This window comes from Hemitrygon akajei, unplaced genomic scaffold (genome assembly GCF_048418815.1).
Source record: "Hemitrygon akajei unplaced genomic scaffold, sHemAka1.3 Scf000052, whole genome shotgun sequence".
NCBI lineage: Eukaryota > Metazoa > Chordata > Chondrichthyes > Myliobatiformes > Dasyatidae > Hemitrygon > Hemitrygon akajei.
In genome coordinates this window covers 6,809,009-6,833,181 of record NW_027331938.1, presented here as the reverse complement: position 1 = coordinate 6,833,181, position 24,173 = coordinate 6,809,009, and the positions used below count along the sequence as shown (strand labels likewise).

Here is a 24,173-nt window from a genome sequence, read left to right as displayed (position 1 = left end):
CTTCCTCCCTGTCCACTACACCTCCAATCTTTGTATCATCAGCAAATTTGCTGATCCAATTTGCCACATTCTCATCCAGATCATTGAGATAGATGACAAATAACAATGGACCCAGCACTGATCCCCGTGGCACACCACTAGTCACAGGCCTCCACTCAGAGTAGCAATCCTCCATTACCACTCTCTGGCTTCTTCCATTGAGCCAATGTCTAATCCAATTTACTACCTCTCCATGTATATCTAGTGACTGAATCTTCCTAACTAACCTCCCATGCGGGACCTTGCCAAAGGCCTTACTGAAGTCCATGTATACAACATCCACTGCCTTCCCTTCATCCACTTTCCTGGTAACTTCCTCGATAAACTCTAATAGATTGGTTAAACATGATCTACCACGCAGCAATGGCAGGTATTCTTGGGAATAATGCACAAGGTGCAAAATCAGTTCATCCCCCAGAGAAGGAAGGATTCAAAGGGGGGAAAGGGGCCACAGTGGTTGACAAAGGAAGACAAAGATTGCATAGCATTAAAAAAAGGAAATATGACAGAGCTAAGGTTAGTGGGAGGACAGATGATTGGGAAGTTTTTAAGGAACAACAGAACTTAACTAAAAAGACAATACGGTGCGAAAAAATGAGGTACGAACGCAAGCTAGCCAGGAATATAAAGGAAGATAGCAAAAGCTTTTATATGTATGTGCAGAGAAAGGAGAAAGTTAAGAACAATGTTGGGCCCTTGAAGAATGAATTGGGTGTAATTGTTATGGGAAGCAGAGAAATGGCAGAAGAATTTAACAAGTACTTTACACCTGTCTTCACTAAGGAAGACACAAGCAATCTCCCAGATGTATGGATGGGCCAAGGACATAGGGTAAACAGAGGAAATGAAACAGATTGACATTAGGAAGGAAAAGGTGATGAGTAGACTGATGGGACTGAAGGCTGACAAATCCCCAGGTCCAGATGGTCTAGATCCTAGGGTACTAATGGAGGTGGCCCTGGAAATTTCAGATGCATTGATAATCATTTTCCAATGTTCCTTAGATTCAGGATCAGTTCCTGAGGATTGGAGAATGGCTAATGTTATCCCACTTTTTAAGAAAGGAGGGAGGGAGAAAACAGAGAACTATCGACCTGTCAGCCTGACATCGGTGGTGGGGAAGATGCTAGAGTCCATTATTAAGGATGAAATAGTGGCATATCTAGATAGCAGTGATAGGATTGGGCCGAGCCAGCATTGATTTACCAAGGGTAAATCATGCTTGACTAATCTGTTGGAGTTTTTCGAGGATGTAACCAGGAAGTTAGGCGGGGGAGATCCAGTGGATGTAGTGTACCTCCATTTTCAGAAGGCATTTGATAAGGACTCACATAGGAGATTGGTGGGTAAAATCAAAGCTCAGGGCATCGGGGGGAAGGCATTGACATGGATAGAAAACTGGTTGGCAGATAGAAAGCAAAGGGTAGCGGTGAATGGGTGTTTCTCGGAATGGCAGGTGGTGACTAGTGGGGTGCCACAGGGCTCGGTATTGGGACAACAGCTGTTTACCTTTTACGTTAACGATTTGGATGAAGGCATAGAAAATAATATCAGCAAATTTGCTAATGATACTAAGCTGGGTGGCAGTGTGACATGTGATGAGGATGTTAGGAGAATTCAGGGTGACTTGGATAGGCTGGGTGAGTGGGCAGATACTTGGCAGATGGCGTTTAATGTGAATAAGTGTGAGGTTATCCACTTTGGGAGTAAGAACAGGAAGGCAGATTATTATCTGAACGGTGTAGAGTTGGGTAAGGGAGAAATACAAAGAGATCTAGGAGTTCTTGTTCACTGAAGGTGAATGAGCAAGTGCAGCTGGCAGTGAAGAAGGCTAATGGAATGTTAGCCTTTATTACAAAGGGAATTGAGTACAAGAGCAAGGAAATCCTCTTGCATTTGTACAGGGCCCTGGTGAGACCACACCTGGAGTATTGTGTACAGTTTTGGTCTCCAGGGTTAAGGAAGGACATCCTGGCTGTAGAGGAAGTGCAGCGTAGATTCACGAGGTTAATTCCGGGGCTGTCTGGACTGTCTTACGCAGAGAGGTTAGAGAGACTGGCTTGTACACGCTAGAATTAAGGAGATTGAGACATATTGCAACATATAAGATTATTAAGGGATTGGACAAGATAGAGGCAGGAAATATGTTCCAGATGCTGGGAGAGTCCAGTACCAGAGGGCATGGTTTGAGAATAAGGGATAGGTCATTTAGGACAGAGTTAAGGAAAAACTTCTTCTCCCAGAGAGTTGTGGGGGTCTGGAATGCACTGCCTCGGAAGGTAGTGGAGGCCAATTCTCTGGATGCTTTCAAGAAGGAGCTAGATAGGTATCTTATGGATAGGGGAATCAAGGGATATGGGGACAAGGCAGGAACCGGGTATTGATAGTAATTGATCAGCCATGATCTCAAAATGGCGGTGCAGGCTCGAAGGGCCGAATGGTCTACTTCTGCACCTATTGTCTATTGTCTATTGTCTATTCAAGGTCCGAGGGAATACCCTATCAGGTCCTGGGGATTTATCTACTCTGATTTGCCTCAAGACAGCAAGCACCTCCTCTTCTTTAATCTGTATAAGTTCCATGACCTCCCTACTTGTTTGCCTTGCTTCCATAGACTCCATTCTTGTTTCCTTAGTAAATACAGATGCAAAATACCCATTTAATATCTCTCCCATTTCTTTTGGTTCCATACATAACCGACCACTCTGATCTTCAAGAGGATCAATTTTATCCCTTATTATCCTTTTGCTCTTAAAATACCTGTAGAAGTTCTTAAAATTATCCTTCACCCTGACTGCCAAAGCAACCTCATGTCCTCTTTTAGCCCTCCTGATATCTTTCTTAAGTATTTTCTTACTCTTTTTATACTCCTCAAGCATCTTATTTCCTCCCTGTTGCCTATACATGTTATACATCTCTCTCTTCTTCTTTATCAGAGTTCCAATATCCCTCGATAGCCAAGGCTCCTTATTCTTATTCATTTTGCCTTTAACCCAGACAGGAACATACAAACTCTGCACTCTCAAAATTTGTCTTTTGAAGGTCTCCCACTTACCAATCACATCCTTGCCAGAGAACAACCTGTCCCAATCTACGATTTTTAGATCCCTTCTCATTTCTTCAAATGTGGCCCTTTTCAGCTTTAGAACGTCAACCTGAGGACCAGATCTATCTTTATCCATGATCAAGTTGAAACTAATGAGGTTATGATCACTGGAACGAAAGTGTTCCCCTACACAGGCTTCCGTCACCTGCCCGAACTAATTTCCTAATAGGAGATCTAATATTGCATCCTCTAGATCTAGGTAGATCTATATATTGATTTAGAAAACTTTCCTGAACACATTTTACAAACTCTAACCCATCTAGACGTTTAACAGTATGGGAGTCCCAATCAATGTGTGGAAAATTAAAATCCACACAATCACAAATTTCTGTCTCCTGCAGTTGTCTGTTATCTCTTTGCAGATTTGCTGCTCCAATTCTCGCTGACTATTGGGTAGCCCATAATACAACCCTATTAATGTGGTCATACCTTCCTGTTTCTCAGCTCCACCCATATGGCCTCAGTAGACAAGCCATCTAATCTGTCCTGCCGAAGCACTGCTGTAATATTTTCCCTGACTAGCAAAGCCACCACCCACCCTTCATCCCCCTGTCTCTATCACGTCTGAAACATCGGAACCCTGGAACACTGAGCTGCCAGTCCTGCCCCTCCTGTAGCCAAGTTTCAGTAATGGCTATAATGTCGTAATTCCACGTGTCAATCCAGGCCCTCAGCTCATCTGCCTTTCCCACAATACTCCACGCTTTGAAATATACACACCTCAGAAGATTATTACCACCACACACAACCTTGCTATTTGTGACTTTGCATGAACTACCAACATCATTTATTTTTACCCCCGTTCCGCTATCTCCTCTGGCACTCTGGTTCCCATCTAGTTTAAACCCTCCCCAATAAAACTAGCAAACCTCCCTGCAAGTATATTGGTGCCCTTGTAGTTCAGGTGTAACCCGTCTCTCTTGTACAGGTCCCACCTGCCCCTGAAGAGGTCCCGATGATCTAGAAATCTGAAACCCTGCCCCCTACACCAGTTTCTCAGCCACATGTTCATCTGCCAGAGCATCGCACTCTTACCCTCACTGGCACGTGGCACAGGCAGCAATCCAGAGATTACTACCCTCTATGTCCTGTTTTTCAAGCTCTCTGTACTCACTCTTCAGGACATCCTGACTCTTTCTACCTATGTCATTGGTACCGATGTGTACCACGACATCTGGCTGATCACCCGCCCACTTCAGAATGCTGTGCAGGTGATCAGAGACATCCCTGACCATGGCACCCGGGAGGCAACAAACCATCCGGGAGTCTCTGTCACAACCACAGTATCTCCTGTCTGTACCCCTGACTATGGAGTCCCCTATCACTACCGCTCTCTTCTTCCTCCTCCCTCCGTTCTGCACTGCAGAACCAGACTCAGTGCCAGAGATCCGGCTGCCGCAGCTTGTCCCACGTAAGCCACACCCCCCCCCCCACCCAACAGTATCCAAATTGGTATACCTATTTTGGAGGGGAATGGCCACAGAAGAACCCTGCATTAACTGCCCTTTCCCCTTCACTCGCCTGATGGTAACCCAATTACCTGTGCCCTTTTCCTTAGGTGTAAGTACCTCATGGAAGCTACTATCTATAATCTGCTCAGTCTTTCGAATGATCCGGAGGTCATCCAGCTCCTGCTCCAGTTCCCTAATGCGGTCTGTTAGGAGCTGCAGCTGGATGCACTTCTTGCAGGGATCGTTGTCAGGGACACTGGATGTCTCCCTGACTTCCCACATCCTGCAAGAGGAGCATTCCAACATCCTGCCTGGCATATTCTCTAGTCTGAACAAAAAAAAAGGAAAAACAGAAAATCAGATGTTTGAGAAAGTTTGAGATGGGCCCCTAAATGCTAACGATTTTATATAGGGGCACAACTTTGTGCATCCTGACTGGCTGCATCACTGCCTGGTATGGGAACTGTACTTCTCTCAATCGCAGGACTCTGCAGAGAGTGGTGCGGACAGCCCAGTGCATCTGTAGGTGTGAACTTCCTACTATTCAGGTCATTTCAGAGATAGGGGGTAAAAATGGGCCGAAGGATCATTCTGGACCCAAGACTCATTAAGCACAAACTGGTCCAGCTGCTACCATCCGGGAAATGGTACCGCAGCGTAAAAGCCAGGGCCAACAGGCTCCGTGACAGCTTCTTCCACCAGGCCATCAGACTGATTAATTCATGCTGATACAATTCTATTTCCACAATTGTATGCATAAATACAGACTCACTGCACACACTTTACTGTAATCGTGCTGCTGGCGCAGAAAAACAATTTTCACGACATGTGTCCATGATATTAACCCTGATCCTGAAAATTTTTATCTGGCTGTTGTCTCATTTTTTTAGATCTGTTATTCATCATCCTCATACTGTCCTCGTTCATATCAATCCAAGTGCGCTCCAGTGCACACGGTGTTTTCCAGAAATTGCTATTTTATTTCTTATTGTTTTGCATATTTTCCAGATCTGTTTCAGACCAGGATATTTTACCAAAATTATAAGTCAATATGGGCACAGTGAGTGTTTACTACCTTCGTTATATTTTTACTGTTCAGTTCTGTTTGGCAGATTTTCTTGATCCTTGATGTAAATTCAAAGTTTGTTCAGCCTTGCAGTAAATTCAGATTTTCTTCAGCCTTGAAGTAAATTTTGTTGGAATGTTTTCCTTTATCATACTATTATCTATTTCCTTTGCTTATTGATATCCTAAATATACGCTTCATATTCTGTTGCATTGCATCCCGATGCTCTGTTTGATATTCTACCGGCTCTATTGCACCTTTCTTTATGTTTAATCATGTTCTGTACTTTCCTAGTCTAAAGTTCATGCTTATATATTTGGAAATTAGTTCCATTATTTGAATTGTTTGTTTCAGCTTTACTGATGCAAGAGCAAATAATTTCAAATCATCAATGTATAGCTGTGTCAAGGTATAATTCGTATTTTTTTTCTGATTAGATACCTGATTTTCGTCTGTTTCAGTAAATTATGAGTGGGCTTAAAGCTAGACAAAACCATAGTGGGCTTAGTGAGTCGCTCTGAAAAATCCCTCCATTTATTTTGATAGTGGTCGTTGTTCCTCTGTGGTTGTTAATAGGACGTTTATTTTACGTGAATGCTTCATCGGATGTTGTAGAAATTTCACAAGTATTGTATGTATTTTATATATATTTGGAACTTCTCTTAAACACACGAGGAACAGAATCAGATTTTTTTTTGATTGACAATATAACACTGAAAGTTTTCTGCTTTCCACAGGGTTTGAAATAGAATTAGATAATCTGTTATCTGTTGTTCAAACCCGAATGGTATTCTGTCTGCTCTCCTGTGAGTATATTGTGGTTATCTGAGTTGTTATCTGAGTTGTTATTAGTTACGAGATGTACGATGCTATAATTTTAGATATAAAATTGTCTTATTATTATTAAGAGCCAATAATAACATAGTAGGTGACCATTTAGTAGTCTTATAAATGCAGAACAAAGCTGTCGTTGAGACTGGTGGTACATACCTTCAGCCTTTTATATGTTCTGCCCCATGGGAGTATGACAGAGAGGATGTATGAGGTGGTTTGGGGTTCAGTAGCAAGGCTTTGGGTCGGGTTTGTGTCTTGCCAGCTTGATTGAGTTCCTCCAGGAGGTGACAAAGGTGATGGATGCAGTTACACATGGATATTGTCTACTTGTATATTGGTAGAGTGTTTGACAAGGTCCCACATGGGAGGCTCATACAGAATATTAACAAGCTTGAGAACTGTGGGGAATTGTCCTGGCTGCCGGGGACACAAACTGGGAGAAATGTCTTGGCTGGCGGGTGGTGAATCTGTGAAATTATTGTCATAGACGGCTGAGGAAGACACTTCCTTGGATATATTTAAAATGCAGGTCGATATGTTCCTGATTAGGAAGAGCGTCAACGTTTACTGGGATAATGGGGTAGAGAGGAATTGAAGAGCAAATTCACTGAGCCGAATGGCTTAATTCTGCTACAAGGTCTTATGGTTTTAGGGAGCATCTGGAGTATTGTATTCACTTCTGATTGTCCAGCTCTTGGAAGGATTGGAGAGGGTGCAGAACAGGTTCATCAGGATGTTGCCTGGATTCGGTGGCATGTGTTACAAGTAGAAGTTTGATAAACTTGGTTTGTTTATTCTGGAGTTAGAATAGAGATCTGACTGAGGTGTACAAGTTTGAGAGATATGAGTCTGGGTCGACAGCCTGTATTTTGTTTATTTTTTACATATGACTTGTGTCTAATACCAGAGGGCATTTGGTTAAGGTGAGATGGGGTAAATTTACAGCAATTGTGGGTACTTTTTTAACAGAGTTGTGTGTGCCTGGAATTTACTGTCTGAGTCAACATGGCTTTGTGAAGGGAAGGTCGTGCCTCACGAGGCTAATTGGGTTTTTCGAAGAGGTAGCAAAAAGCAATTGACGGAGGTACGGTAGTCGATGTGGTCTACATGGATTTTAGCAAGGCATTTGACAAGGTCCCTCACGAGAGACTCATCCAGAAAGTCATGAGGCACGGGATAAGTGGAACCTTGGCTGTTCGGATAAAAAAAGTTGGCTTAAAGGAAGAAAACAGAGGGTAGTAGTGGAAGGAAAGTATTCTGCCTGGAGGTCGGTGACTAGTGGAGTGCCGCAGGGATCTGTCCTGGGACCCCTGCTATTTGTGATTTTTATAAATGACCTGGATGTAGAGGTGGAAGAATGGGTGAGTAAATTTGTGGATGACATGAAGATTGGAGGAGTTGTGGATGGAGCTGTAGGTTGTCGAAGGTTAAAAGAGGATATAGACAGGGTGCAGATTTGAGCAGAAAAGTGGCAGATGGGGTTCAATCTAGATAAGTGTGAGGTGATGCATTTTGGAAGGACAAACCAGAATGTTGAGTACAAGTTTAATCGTTGGTTACTTAAGAGTGTGGATGAACAGAGGGACCTTGGGGTTCAAATCCATACATCCCTTAAGGTCGCTGCACGGGTTGATAAGATAGTTAAGAACTCCTATGGGAGGCGAGGCTTCATTAATAGGGGGATGAGGTCAAGAGTAGAGAGGCCAAGTTGCAAATCTACAAATCTCTGGTGAGACCGCACTTAGAGTATTGTGTTCAGTTCCGGTCACCTCATTATAGGAAGGATGTGGAAGCTATGGAGAGGGTGCAGAGGAGATTTACCAGGATGTTGCCTGGTTTGGAGAACAAGTCATGTGAAGCAAGGTTAGCAGAGCTGAGACTTTTCTCTTTGGAGCGTAGAAGGATGAGAGGGCACTTGATAGAGGTCTAAAAAATTATGAGAGGCATAGATAGGGTGGATTGCTAGTACCTGTTTCCCAGGGCACCAACAGCAAACACTAGAGGGCATATGTACAAAGTTAAGGGAGGGAAGTTTAGCGGAGACATCAGGGGTAAGTTTTTTACAGAGGGTTGTGGGCGCCTGGAACAACTTGCCAGGGATGGTGGTGGAGGCTAAAACATTAAGGGTATTTAAGAACCTCTTGGACAGGCACATGGATGAAAGAAGAATAGAGGGTCACGGGGTAGTGTGGGTTTAGTACTCCTTTTAAAGGAATATATGGGTCGGCACAACATCCAGGGCCGAAGAGCCTGTACTGTGCTGTAGTATTCTAGTGTCTAGAGTCTAGTGACTAGGGTCCTGTCGGAGGCAACTATGTTATAGATGCTCCCAGTTATATATGAATGTGCAGGAAATGCAAGGAGATGGTCAGTAATATAAGAAAGGATACCAAAGTTTTTTTTTTCTTTCCCAGATATATAAAGAGTGGAAAATGGGAGAGGGTCGATATCGGACCACTAGAAACTGTTGTTGTAGTTGCAGTAACGGGTGAAAAGGAAAGGCCAGACAAACTCTGTGCAAGTGACTGGCAGAATTCCAAAAGGTAAAGATCATCAGCGAACAGAATTGCGTGTAGTGCTATTACAAAGGAAAAGGGGCTTGGAAGATGAAAGGTCTGAAGATAGAAAAGTCACCTGGACTGGGTCATACAGTGTATCAGGAGCCTGCCTGGGGTGTGTTGGGATTCCCAGAGCGTGAGGACCTGGAGTGAAGCATTCAGCAGAACCAACAGCTGGATTAATAGAAAAATATATTGTAGAATATTCAGGTTGCAAAGAGAGATTCGTTGAATTGTTACTTGAATCCAGAGATCAGCGAATGATTAATGGCAAATTTTGATTCCCAGGTTTTGCCAAGTCACAGACTAACACTTGAGATGTCGTTTGAACTGTGCATTTGATCACTCACCGATCAGCTGAGTGGGTAATTCAGATAAACCTTGGCCGATGTTCATGTATTCCTGTGGATCAGGACCTGTTTAAATATAAAAAAAATCCATGGAAACAGAGCTAAAATAATTAAAATAACTAAAATGTTTATCTCAATGTGCCTTTGTGGTCAGAGCGTGGTTTTAACATACCGAGTTCCTGTATTTCCCTCAGTATTCTGTCCAACTTCGGTAACTCAGTCCTCCACATCAGAAAGGATTCCCACATCGCCCTCCGGGCCCGGGAGCCTTTGCCATTCACCAAACTGAGGAAGTGTCTGGAACTGTCTGCCCGGTTTCCCTTCTCTGTCAGTTCAGTGACTTTCTACAAAAGGAAACAATGGACTTATTGTGGAGCAGACAGACAGACATGGAGAATGTACAGGAAAGTATCTGTTCGTGGCCCCAGTAGCTTCAGAACAGATGCTGTCACTGGGCTGTTGCCTCATCCTCCCTGGGTTCAGTCATTAACAGAGAAACAGTAACTGAAGGAAATTCTAAATCAATATTGTGTAAGAATAAGGATTTACTGACACCCTGCAGTAGATGCAATGTGATTAATTTCCTTGATCTGTCAATGTGCAGCATTACATCAACAAGATGTGACAACAAGAACGGAAGAGAGGGGAGAGAGAGAGCAAAAACAAATGGATGGTGTGCATCACTGAATCGTGGCTGACAAAAGTTTATAGTTGGGTGCTTAAATCCAAGGATAAATATTGAATCGAAAGGATACGCAGGTAGGTGAAACTGTTGGGTTGAAACTGCTGTCATTAAAAATGAAAAGTCCTGAGAAAGAGGTGATGTCGGATTAGACGATGAGGATGTTAAGAAACTGCTTAGGTAAAATGACCCTGATGGAAATTATATACAGGCATGTTAACAGTAGCCAGGATGTGGGCTACAAATTACAACTGGGGAGAGGAGAGGCATGGAAAAAGGTCAATGCTAAAATTGTCACGGGGAGTTTCAATATGCAGGTAGCTTTGGAAAATCAGGTCGGTGCTGAATCCCAAGTGAGGGAATTTATATAGAATGCCTATGAGATGGCTTTTGAGAGAAGCCTATGGTTGAGCCCACTATAGGAAAGGCGGATCTGGATTCTGTGTTGTGTATTGAACCAGATTTGATTCGGGAGCTTCAGCTAAATAAACCCTTAAGAGGCGGTGATCATAAACTAGCAGAACTCAGCCAGCAGGTTGAAAGGGAGAAGGTGAAGTTAGAGGTATCAGTGCTACAGTAGAATAAAGGAATTACCTCGACATGAGAGAGGTGCTGGAAATAATAAATTCGATAATGACACTAACAGGGACAATGGCAGAGCAGGAATGGCTGAAGTTTCTCGGAGGACAAACAATCACAATGATGAAGAATTATTCTAAAGGGAGGATGATCAACCGTGGCTGACGAGGTAGTCAAAGCAGCACAAAAGCAAAGGAGACGGCACAGAATATTACAAAATATAGTAGAAAGCTGGAGGACTGGGATGTTTTTACAAATCAACAGAAGGCAATTAAAAAGCCGTAAATAGAGAAAATATGAAATAGGAAGGCAGGCGAGAGAATGATGTAAAATAGCTTACCAGAACGTCCGTCTGATATATGAAGATTGAAAGAGAGGAGAGTGGATATTGGGCTGCTTGAAAATGACAGTGGAGAGGTACTGTCAGGGGACAAGGAAATGCCGGAAGATATTGGTCGGCATTTTGCGTCAGTCCTCACTGTAAAAACACTAGAACGTGCCAGATATTTGAGAATGTCCGGTGGCAGAAGTGAGTGTATTTGCAATTATTGCGGAGAAGGCGCTTGGTAAGCTGAAAGTTCTGAAGATAGATGAGTCCAGATCAACTGCAGCCGATTGCTTCTGAAGGAGGAGGCTGAAGAGATTGTGGAGACATTAGTAATGATCGCTCAAGAATCACTAGATTTTGGAATGGTTCCAGAGGACTGATCATTTTAAACTATAGACCAGTTAGTCTGATCAGCGTTTGGGAAGATGTCAGCAGTCGACAATTGAGGATAAGGTTTCAGGGTATTCAGACGCACATGATAAGAAAAAGGCCAACATCCATGGAAGGGAATCTTGCCTGACAGAACTGTTGGAATTTTTTGAGAGAACAGCATGCTGGGTCGACAACGGAGAGTCAGTGCAAGTTGTTTACTTGGACTTCCCGAGGACCTTTGACCGGGTGTCCCACATAGACCGATGAAAAAATGGACACATCAGTGGCAATTGGAATGTCGTGTAGTGAGGTACATGGCCATATACTTTAGCAGAAATAATGAAGTCGTAGACTATTTTTGATTCTGGGAGAAAATTCAGAAATCGGAGTTGTAAAGAGTCTCTGGAGACCTGGTGCAGGATTCCGTGCAGTTTGAGTCGGTGTTCGGAAAGGCAAATACAATGCTAGCATTCATTTCGAGAGGATCAGAATATAAGAACAAGCACTGGCCAGACCGCACTCGCATATTTTGATCCCCTGATCAGAGAAAATATGTGATGGCGTTGTGAAAAAACAGAGAGGAATCTAAACTAACAGAACCTGTGATATTAAACCAGATTTTGATGGGAATGATTCCTGGATGCACCTGTACTGGCTGGAGTGTGGAAGGATGAGAGGGAATCTAATTGTAACCTGTGGAATATCGAAAGGCATTGAGAGGACGTGGAGATGATGTTTCTAAGTGGGGGAGTCTAGAACCAGATGGAATAGCCTCAGATTAGAGGGATGTCCATTTAGAACAGAGATGAGCAGATTATTTAGCCGAGGAGTAGTGAAACTGCAGAATCCATTGGAACTGACAGCTGTGGAGACCAGGTGATTGAGTATATTTAAAACAGATGCTGGTATCTTCTTGACTAGTCTGGTCGGCAAAGTTTACTGGGAGAAGGCAGGAGAATGGGGTTAAGAGGGATATTAAATCACCCATGATGTAATGGCGGAGCAGAATCGATGGGCCTAATGGCCAATTGTGCTCTGATGCTTTATGGTCTTATGATGTGTAAAGACAAAAGAAGATTAAGAAATGTCAGTGCGGCTGTCTTATAATGGAGATGGTTACTGCCTGGCACTGATACCGTAAAATGGTAATGACTTCCTGAATGCAGGCATGGGCTTCCTGATTAACTGTTGTGAAAGAAATTCAACCAGTAAAGCAGACGTCTCCAGATGATGAATTTATAGATCAGCATCATATTTACAGATTCTTGCTTTTGGATAATGCCTGTGTGATTCATTACAGACAGCGTCAATGAATCCCAACGAGAACAGAGTTACTCACCGGTGTAACACACTTGATTTTCTAATACCACTCATGGCTGAATAGGTCAGATCTAGGACAAGACAATCACTGTTTGTGAGCTCCAAGGAGAGTGACCTGAAATGGTGTGTCCCTGTCTCTCATTAGTCAGATATTCAGCAAGTTAGCAGTTTTTTTTTGTTTGCCCCTTCCCTTTAAGGAAATCCTATTGATCTTCTTCCCTTTCAGGACAACCTGTTGATTTTTTGGGATCATGAGATATCAGTTAGATCACCAGATTTATTTTATGTTTTGTGCTTTCTTCTGCCCTTTTTGATCAAACTATTGATGTTTGTGGTCATAAGATATCAGCTTTGTGCGTGATCTTTCACATCCAATCAATCTCAGAGTTTTTCGAGGAAGTTACCAGGAAAGTTGATGAAGGCAAGGTTGTGGATATTGTCTACATGGACTTCAGCACGGTATTTGACAAGGTCCCGTATAGGAGGTCGGTCTAGAAGATTTAGTTGCTTAGCATTCAAGATAAAGTAGTAAACTGGATTAGACACTAACTTTTTTGAAAGAATCCGGAGTGTTACTATAGACTGTTGCATTTCTGATTGGCGACTGTATCTCGTGCAGTGTCACGGGGATCGGTGCTGTGCTTGTTGTTGTTTGTCATCTATATCAATGATCTGGATGAAATTACGGTTAAGAGCATCAGCAAATTTGCTGATGACTCCAACATTGGGAAGGAGCAGTGGAGAAAGAGGAAGATTACAAGAGCTTGCAGTGAGGTCTGGACCAACTGGAGAATGGACTTAAAAGGGGCCGATGCAATTTAATGCAGACAGGTTCAAGATGTTGCACTTTGGATGGACCAATCAGGGTAGATCTTACAGAGAGACTAGTAGAACAAAGTGATCTGGGAATACAGGTACATAAGCCATTGAAAGTGGCGGAAAATGTTGCTAGGCTCTGAAAGAAAGTTTCTCAGCGCATTAACCTTGGTAAATGAAAATATCGTGTACGATATGATGTTGTATAAGACGTTGGAGAGGCCTAATTTGGATATTATGTGCAGTTCTGCACAACTACCTGCAGGACAGATGGAAATGTTTGAAAGAGTACAGAAAAAAAAAACATTACAAGGATGTTACCTGGACTGGAAGACCTAAGTTATAAGAAAAGAGTGAACTGATTAGGACTTTATTCATTGGAGCATGAAAGACTGAACGGAGATTTGATAGAAGTGTAGACAATTACATTGGGATATAGGTAGGATAAATGCAAGCAGGGATTTTGTACTGAGGTAAAGAGGTACTACAACAAGAGGTTATCACTAAAGGGTGAAAGGTGAAAAGTTCAAAGGGTACAAAAGTGAAACCGGTTTACTCAGATGGTGGTGAGAGTGCGAAACTAGCTAGCAGGGCAAGTAGAGCAAGTGGTTAAGAGAATTCTGAACAGATGCTTGCGTAATGAGCGTATAGAGCGCCATGGCCCGGTGCAGGTCAAAGGGAATAAGTAGATTCTGTAGTCTGGCATGGAATAGATGGGCCAAATGGCCTGTTTCTGTACTGTACTTTGCTGTGACTATGACAAGTCAGCCACACATTGTTTGGGAACTCACGGAACCAAGACAAGCTGTGATTAGCTGGTTTCCCTCCCTCAGGTACCGCAGTGAAGCCGGTTGGCCCAATTGACAGTTTAATACTCATCCTGGATTAATGAGATGAGGTGAAGCTACCCGACGGTTCAGCCAAGATTTGAAATTAGTTTCAGACCGAATGCCTTTTGGAAGTCCAGATATGCAGCCACTGCTCTTACTTCACACTGATAAATACAGCAGGTGATACAAGAAAAGGTGATGCTAAACCTGCAGTTCCCAGTGCTCCCCACCTTAAAAACTGAAACCAGATCTGCGAGAGACAATTCAGTGATCAAAGTCTCCATTCCCAAGTCGATCTCCTAAAACGTGCAGGAGATTAATGTTGATCACTCTTCCCTCTGATACCAGCAGATCAGTGACAATACACGAACTGCACTCACCTCATTTTCTTCTCTACTGAAATGTCCTTCCTTTGTCAACATCCAACCTAGTCTCTCAACCTTTTCTTCAATTGCTTGTTTGAGTCTGTCCCTGTAGAACTTTGTCAGTTGGTACAGTCGATATTCCTCCCCCTGTGCCAGGAGGTCGGAGATTGTAAACTCTGGCCCTGTGAATATAAAAAGGAAAATGTTGGCTTGAACTCAGATATCCCTCGTCTCCACCGCTCTCACCCAACTCAACAAAAAACCGTGTCTTGAACCTGCCTACAGATACAAAATTGGATTAATTCTCCATCTCCAACACCATCACACTGAGCACGGAGTCCCCCTATGGCTGTGTGCACAGACCACTGCTGTTCACTCTGCTGACCCACGACTGTGCTGCAACACACAGCAAGAACGACGAGTCAGCTTACAGAGAGGAGGTGCAGCAACTAACGGACTGGTGCAGAGCCAGCAGCCTGTCTCTGAATGTGAACAAAACAAATTTCTTGGTGTTCATCTAGCGGAGAATCTCACCTGGTCCCTCAACACCAGCTCCATAGCAAAGAAAGCCCAGCAGCGTCTCCACTTTCTGCGAAGGCTGAGAAAAGTCCATCTCCCCACCCCCCATCCTCATCATATTCTACTGGGGTTGTATTGAGAGCATCCTGAGCAGCTGCATCACTGCCTGGTTCGGAAATTGCACCATCTCAGATCGCAAGGCCCTGCAGCGTTTATTGAGGGCAGCTGGGAAGACCATCGGGGTCTCTCTTCTCGCCATTACGGACATTTACACCACACGCTGCATCCGTAAAGCCAGCAGCATTATAAAGGATCCATGCACCCGTCATACAATCTCTTCCCCCTCCTGTCATCTGGGAAAAGGCACCGAAGCATTTGGGCTCTCACGGCCAGACTATGTAACAGTTTCTTCCCCCAAACTATCAGACTCCTCAATACCCAGAGCCTGGCCTGACACCTTACTGCCCTATTGTCACGTCTATTATTTATTGTAATGTCTGCACTGTTTTGTGCACTTTATGCAGTCCTAGATAGGTGTGTAGTTTAGTGTAGTTGTTGTGTGTTTTTTTTTTCCTCTTGTTTTTTTTTTTACGTAGTTCAGTCTAGTTTTTGTAATGTGTCATGCAACACCATGGTCCTGAAAAACGACTCATTTTTACTATGTACTGTATCAGCAGTTATGGTCGAAATGGCAATAAAAAAGTGACTTGACTTGACTTGAATGTAACACTTGCCTTAAAGCCTACCCAACAATGTTCTAGGCATTACGTAATAGAAGGACCACATTTAATATAAACCAGTTCAACCCCCATCCGACCCATTCACCTATTTAAATTTGGATGGGCATAAATGTTGGGACTGTTGGTAATATTCGCTTCCCGGAGTTACTCTCTCCATCCTGGTGAATACATTTCCCCTGATTCACATCCCGGAAACACTCTCCTCATCTGGAGAGCTGCATTTCCTCCAATTCACATCCTGGAAATCCTCAGAGCGGGTAGTACATTTCCTGTAGTGGGGTAACGGCTGCCAAGTGCACCACATGTACCACACCCACACATTTTCCCTCTCATCTGACCAACCCTCCAACAAGGCCTCCCCTTTACCCTCCACCCTGCCACATTCTGTGAGCACATCACCCTCATATTTCACTCACCCGCTCCTTCTTGGGGACTTGACAGTTCTGTGTTCAATGAGCTTCCGAGCCGACAGGCAGTCGCCTCACTTGTGCCGGTTCCAGGGTCCTGATCGGTGTCTGTGACGTCACTGTCTCTGGGCTGACAGACAGTCGCCTCCCTTGTGCCGGTTCCAGGGTCCTGCTCAGTGTCTCTGACGCCACTGTCTCTGGGCTGAGTTTGCTCCTCCTCCTCTGCCACCGGACCGCATTCCATTGGGACATCGCTCTCAATCTGACCCTGCTTTGGAACCTTGCTTCCCGTGTCCCGATCAACTTCCCTAGATGATCCGCCTGGTAAAATCCTCTTCAGCACTTTCACTACTGGTTTCAATTTCCCACCTGAAATAAGTGATGAATTGCAGGTTATACAAGTATGATTTAGATCTGAACAAAACTGATTCAGACTACAATGGAGCCGAGACTCTGGCTGACCAGATTTGGAGTGAAACTGTGCTGGTTAATGTGAACCGTACATCCTGTCAGGTGACCATCCCGATAAGCCGGTGACTGGACACATTTACTCCCAGTAAAATTGCACGATCGGCACAGTAATACTAATCACAGCAGTTGAACGCACGGATGACCACGGGATCATAATGCACCGGTGTCCGGTGATCCTGGGAAATATCACTGTGATTATCTTCCACAAGCTAAAATCTCCCTCGGTCACCAACTGTCCAGTAGTCTGTGTCACACAAAGACCAACAACGGGATGACACATGGTCCAGTCTGCTGGATCACACATTCTCCAGTTGCTTTGTCACACGAGGGGCTGGAGACTGGACAAGGGGACTGGAGTTGCTTTCTCCAGTGCCCTTGGTCACAGACTGACCATTCCCTTGAGACGCACGTCATCCGGTCCCCTGGGTCGCAGGCTGACCATTCCCTTGCGATCTATGCTGTCCTCTCCCCTGGTTCCCATCTTATCCCCCACCTGCTGATCATCATGTAACAACTATGCATGTCATTGGCAAAGTCTTGGTTATAGAGCTTTGTGTAGTTGCAGTTGCTAATCTATAGGATGGAGGTGATGAGGCTGGAAAGTGTGAAGTGAAGAATGAACACTACGGTACTGGACTAGGGTGTTGTTTTTTGTGTTATATGGTTGGGCTGGGGCAGCTTGCCCTGGAGCTCAGGAGCTTGAAGGGTGATCTTACACATACACACACACACACACACACACACACACACACGCACACACACACACACACACACACACACACACTCACACTCACACTCACACTCACACTCACACACACACACACATACAGTAATCAGGGGTGCAGATAGGGTAGATGGTCACAGTCTTTTTGCCCGGGTAAGGGAGTCTGAGACTCGAGGGTAGAGATTTAAAAGGGACCAAAGGGGCATTTTTCCACGTGGTGGCTGATGGGTATAAAGTACAGGCATCCGGAGGAGGCCGCAAACACAAATAAAATTACAAAATTGAGAGCATGTGGGCAGGAAAAAGGGGAGAAGAAGTTTACTCGGGAAATTTGGGAAAACTGCAGGCAAATGGGACATTTAGATCAGCATGAATTATATGGGCCGAAGGACCCGTTTCCAGGCTGGAGCATCGTTTTTATTCCAGCTGGAATCTCAGAATTGAGCACAATCACATTGTCTACAGGTGACACAGACATTTGGTCATTGGTTATGCCGGGTTTCCCAGCCAAGATCCTGGGAATTTAAATTCAGGTAGAAGATCATATCAAGAGGGAAATATTTAGAACCTCAGGTTCACCATTTCTCCACAGCCCAGACATTCACTGGAGTGTTACAACTCCGAAGCGGATCACAAATGTATCTACAATGAGCTGCCTCCTGATCCTCAGCCATTCCCAGCACCGGCAATGATCTCCGCTCCGCTACAGAAAACAGATTTCGGTGACACCCCTCCTCCTTTGCGTCGCAGGCAAGAAAAACCAGGGGGGAGTTGGTAGCTTTCCTTCCAAAACCTGAAATGCTGTGTTATCATAGAATCTCTGAAATCCCGGAAATGCTCCTATCATCTGCTTCTGAATTTTATAAATGAAAGTTGAAGATGTCTTACACATCAGGGCCTGTCTGGAGGTGAAACGGACCCTGACCCTGAACATTCACAGAAACCACGAGATCTCTGTCACACTGCTGTCTGTGTTTCACTCACGACCACCTGATTCAGGAGCCCCTGCTCCTTTCACTCAGCTGAAGCTTTGTATGATGAGCGGAGTGATTCGACCATTACTGGTGTCAGGTCCCTGCGCTGGAACTGTTGGGTTGATCAATTACTCAAGGCCGCTTTACCAGTGGGATAAATGACACTGCTTGATGAAACTTTTGTATGCCCTGTTAACACATGTGTCAGTTTTTTTCATCTGAACTATTGTGTACAAACGCGATAAAAGTTTAATTCAAAGATCCCTGTGATCATACCTTTATCCATTCTGATTCTGACTGGCGATTGTTGATTGTCGTCGTCTTGTTTACACTTTGGTCGCTCTGCAGGACAGCTCCTCCTGCTGGTGAGGCTCTAAATTTCACAACAAGCAGACAGTGAGTCAGAGAGTGCGACTACTTTGCAAATATGACAGTATTTCCATCCCCTGTCGCATTTGGCATGGGGACCAAACATTCCCTGTTAGTAACCACTTCCACACCATATCTGTCCACTGATGCCTGGCGCATCTACTGACAGAGTCACAGAGCAATAAAATCCAAATTCAGAGCGTTCAGCCCAACGAGACAATGCCAACCACAGTGCCCACTGTGATGGTCACAATTTCCTGTGATGGGGCCATCTCCCTTCTGGCCTATTCACTCCATCTACACACCCCAACTGCTTTTTGAATTATGCAACTGCACCTGGCTCATCCACTTCCTCTGGCTGTTTCCTCCACATGATCCCCAACATCTGCATGAATCCGCTGCTGATCAGATTGGCTTTGCAATCTCTTTACCAGCCCCTGTCCACCATTTAGATCCCCTAGATGCTACGATAATCTTCTCTGTGAACAGCAACTACTAACTTTGTGCATTCTGCGAAATTACCAGTCAAGTAATCCTTGTGTAATCGCATCCAAATCATTGCTATAAAATAACGAATATCAAAGGCCCAAATTGCAGCCTCATGGCACATCGCTAATTACTCGCCTCCATTGCGAGGAGAAACCTTCAACCAGCACTCTTTGCTTGCTATCTTGAAGCTAATTTAGAATACATCCAATTTGCTCTCTCTGGACAGCATGGGACCTGATCATCGAGACCAAGCTGCCACGTGACACCTTGTCAAAGGCTTTGCTGAAGTCCCATGCACAACGTCCATTGGAACATAACTTTGAATTTCCACCTCTGCTTAATGTCACCTTCACAGGTTCTGACAATGTAATTAGCAGAAAAGTACTTGATGAGGCCAAGGTATGTCAATGTAAATTATGGGTTGCCATGTGCTAGTGAGGACTGAATAAAATGCAGTGTTGGGATATTTTGCTTTATAAATGGTCTGTTCTCAGTAGAGGCCTACGCGACGATATATTCGAGGGTAAGTATACCACTGCAGATTGCAATAGCCAATGGGATCAAGGGCATGTTACTGCAGTTCATGGTAATTCCACATTTCGACAATCACTACAACACGACACACTTGGGGCTTCTTATAAAGGGATGAAATTGTCAACGCATTTTAAGATGATTATAACGTAACAAGGAAACATCAGAACTAACCAAAAGCTACTTCAGATGATGCAGGACCTTCAAATGAGCAAACACTCAGAGAATATGAGTGACTTTAAAGAGCTGGGCTTCTGAAAGCACATTACCAGACCTGGAGTGATTGCAACTGGGTCTGACCGAGGCATTCCACCTATTTCGTACCTTCCTTTGTACAGATATGTAATGTTTACAGGACCAGTGGTCGAGTGAATGAGACTCACCAAACTTTCTCCTGACTGATTCAATGAAAACTCTGAGTCAGAGGGTTCTCTTCAGTTGGTACTCTCACTCCTCGGGCTGGTTCACTTGTCGCTGTTCCCTCGTTCTCATTGGTGGCTTCTTTCCAGCTGTGGGCTTTTCTTCCAATAAGTCTCACACCGCAGGTCTAACTTTAACCAGAGAGATAATGAAGCACATTAATAATACAAAGGAAAAAAAAATTCTGCTCAATTTTCTCAAAAGCGAATCTCATTGAAATTTAAACGCTGAAGACAAATAAAACGATCTCATATAACAAATCTGTAATTGTCCCTCACACGTCACAAATCCTGATACGGGATACGAAGGACTCATCATTCAGTCATGATAAGATATCAGAGCAGAATGAAGTGATTCAGTCCATCGAATCTCCTCCATCATTCAATCATGGCTGATTTTTTTTTTTCGCCCCAATGTAATATTCTTGCGTCCTCTTATAAAGTGCTGGAAACTCCGTTCGTGGGAGCATTTTGGTTATGCAGACGCGCAGTTTAGAGGGAACAGTGACGGGTCTCTCTCTCCAGATTATCCCCACCTTATAACAGTGTTTTGTCCACTGCCTTGCCAGCGACAGGCTGTTGTTACAGACATGCAAATCGTCAATAATCAGGCCCAGATCTCATCCGTGTTCATATTCGAGATGGGTGAGGGTTTGCCTAAATGAGAAATGCAATAAATGGCCTCTTTGTTAGGTACAAGGGTATACCAGCTTATTAATACGAATCTGTTAATCATCTGCTTGCAGCTCAAAGCACAAACACATGCAGATATGGTCACCGGGTTCAGTTGTTATTCAGGCCAAACATCTGAAGAGGAAATAAATGTGATGTAAGTGACGTTGACCGTGGAGTGATGGCTGGTGCCAGACCGGGTGGTCTGAGTGTTACGGAAACTGATCAGCAGCTTGGATTCTCAAGTATAAATCTCTCGGTTTACTGAGTATAGTCCGGAATCAAACCAAAGGAAAACCCAGTGAACAGCGGTTCTAAAGGCCGCGTTAATGAGAGAGCTCAGTGAGATTAGCCAGACTGATTAAATCTGACAGGAAGGCGGCAAGAACTCAAATAACCACGCACTCCGACAGCGGAGTGCAAGAGAGCGTCACTGAGTGCCTAACATAGAATGTGGACGGGGTGCAGCCGCAGTAAACCCCGAGCATTCACTCAGTGTCACATCATTAGGTACAGGGGTACATAAAAACGTGTCCACTGAGTGTAGACTTCCATACTTTTATCAACTGTCAGTGAGATTTATTACAGGAATGTTTATCCTAAATATCACTGCCAGATATATAAAGTCTTTGTTAAAAAAACACACAAACAGAATAAAACACACATATTCGTTAATCCACGCAACCCTAAGGACAATATTGAACTGATAGAAACAATAGCATTACTAGGGCGACCAGTGGGCGTAATAAAGCACCATAGCATTTCCCCTATGACCCTGTCCTTACCTGGTGCTGGACTCCTGATTCTGTTTCCAGCGAATCAGAACATCTGAATTTTATGGCCCTACCAGTAAGTGAACACACCCTGAGCAATGTTCAGTTGATAACACGCTCATAAACCTGAACTTCAGCCTATTCAGCATGTAACGCCACACCCTGTTCCACAACGCTTGTGTTAAACCACATAAAAGCTTAATTTCCATGAACAAGTCACTCTTACAAGCGGTCTGAACCAGAATTAATACTACAGTGCAAGCGGTGCAGTAATTTCCTCTCAACAGAATACTTGATCTGCTCTGGAGAGGAATCACAACCCGCATCCTGTTCCGGTTGGGTTGGCGTCGTCACTTCAATTTATTGTACCAGTTAGGGCCAGTTTATTGTCAGATTATAAACTCCAGCGACAGCTCAGGGCAAAGATCGCTGTGGGTTTATTGCACAGAGACAGCAGAAGGAAGGGCGCTCTCAACTCTGATGGAATATTATGTATTTGGAATAATGTTCTCTTTTGAACAGGAGGCATTCCTTTTCTCCAGATTTAACTGCGCCCCCTCTGCCTGGAGTAGACTTCAAGGTCACCCCGTTTATAACGAGCCATCTTTAACAGTTGTCCGCAGTTGGACCATTTCAGTAATGGGCCGACTGGAGAGCAGCTGTCCTGAGATAACCATCTCCCAGAGATAACAACCGGTCAAAGTCGACAGCGAGATATGGACGCCCTTCTCCTTCAGCTTATTGCTCACTGACTGGAAACAAGTTACCACATCAGAGTAGCAATCATATGGAATTATCATCATATCCCGCTGGCGAATTTGCCTGGCAACCCGTTTACTTCACACATACATCCACCAGCTTCGCATTTATTTTAAAGGAACTTGTACCGTTCCTCGTCAGAGAACGATGGGTAAAAACATTAATTTCATTAATGTCGACAGCGAGATATGGGCGCCCTTCCCCTTCAGTTTATTGCTCACTTACTGGAAACAAGTTACCATGGCAACGTAGAACCATATGAAATTATGACCATGTCCCGCTGGCCAATTTGGCAGGCATTGCACTTATTTTACAAATACATCTACCGTTCCTCGTCTGAGATCGAAGGAAAAACATCAAAAGTTAAATACACCGGGTCTCTTATTTGTCAGAGTGTGCTACTGGTCTATTGAAGTAGTAACAGGACATTCGTCCCCTCAGTCCTGTTCCGCCATTCTCTATGATCACAGCTGCACCGTGATCTCAGTGACACATCCCTGCGACCGGCTGCAACACTTCACTCCGTTGCCTGTCGAGGATCTGTGCGCTGCCGAATTAACCACATTGAAAGAAAACTCTTCTTCTCTTTCCCTTTGAGGAAAAGAGACACTAGTTCCACCTCAGTGGGAAAAAAAACTGTTTCCCCTTACAGCAGCAAACATGTTCCCCACATTCCTGTTCGGAATCCAGGTGATGTTCGATGTCTCCAGCATAAGCTTAATTCATTTATGTAACCACCAGCGGATAAAATCTCCTCACCTTCATCTAAATGACAGCAAATACAATCAACTCCCCGTCTTTATCGAGTTCCAGCGAACACAGAGTAGAGGTCAGCATTGAAGCGAACGGGTAACAGCAGCAGATGCTCCCGGACATGCACTCAGTGGCCACATTATTAGGTACGGTAGGTACATAGTAAAGCGCCCACTGAGTGTAGAATCTGCTATTTTCGTCTACGGCCAGTAAGAATTATCACATTATTTGTTAATATAAATTCCACTGTCAGATCTACCTCGTCTTCGCTGAAAAAACACATACAGAATAATCGAGCGCGCAGATCCGTGAAGCCGCGCGGTTTCAATGGTAATATTGATATGGTATAAATATTAGAAATACTGCCGTTAGAAGTAGGCTTATTAAAACACCATCACATTCCCGAATACAGTCCATGTTCTTACCTGATGCAGGACTCCTAGGTCTGGTTTCAGTGAATCCGAGTATCTGAATTTTATGTCCCTAACAGTAAGTGAACACACCCTGAGCAATGTTCAGTTGATAACACGCTCATAACCAGAACTTGAGTCTATTCAGCATGTAACGCCACACCCTGTTCCACAACGCTTGTGTTAAACCACACAAAGACTCACCTTGCTTGAATGAGTCTTTCTAACTTGTGGTCCGAACTAGAATTAATACTTCAGTGCGCGACATTTTACCACCTCCAGAGAGGAATCATAACCCGCATCCTGGTTCCGTTCGGTTGGTGCCGTCGCTTTGAGTTATTGTTCACCTTGGGACCAGTTTATTGTCAGATTATAAACTCCAGCGACAGCTCAGGGCAAAGATCGCTGTGGATTTATTGCACAGAGTGAGCAGAAGCAAGGGCGCTCTCAACTCTGATGAAATATTA

General features: G+C 44.1%; 1 protein-coding gene and 1 long non-coding RNA gene across 2 annotated transcripts in view; both read right to left on the bottom strand.

The window, feature by feature from the left end:
• The window catches only part of LOC140721223 (uncharacterized), a 216,817-nt gene that overhangs the window by 169,091 nt on the left and 23,553 nt on the right, over positions 1-24,173 (bottom strand). The gene's annotated exons all lie outside the window — the stretch shown is intronic.
• LOC140721191 (uncharacterized) lies at positions 9,397-22,587 on the bottom strand. Its single transcript, XM_073036049.1, has 5 exons — positions 22,386-22,587; positions 16,372-16,731; positions 14,712-14,878; positions 9,577-9,748; positions 9,397-9,470 (listed from the first exon to the last, which is right to left on the bottom strand). Exons 1-5 carry the CDS (start codon positions 22,585-22,587, stop codon positions 9,397-9,399), a joined length of 975 nt encoding a protein of 324 aa, XP_072892150.1.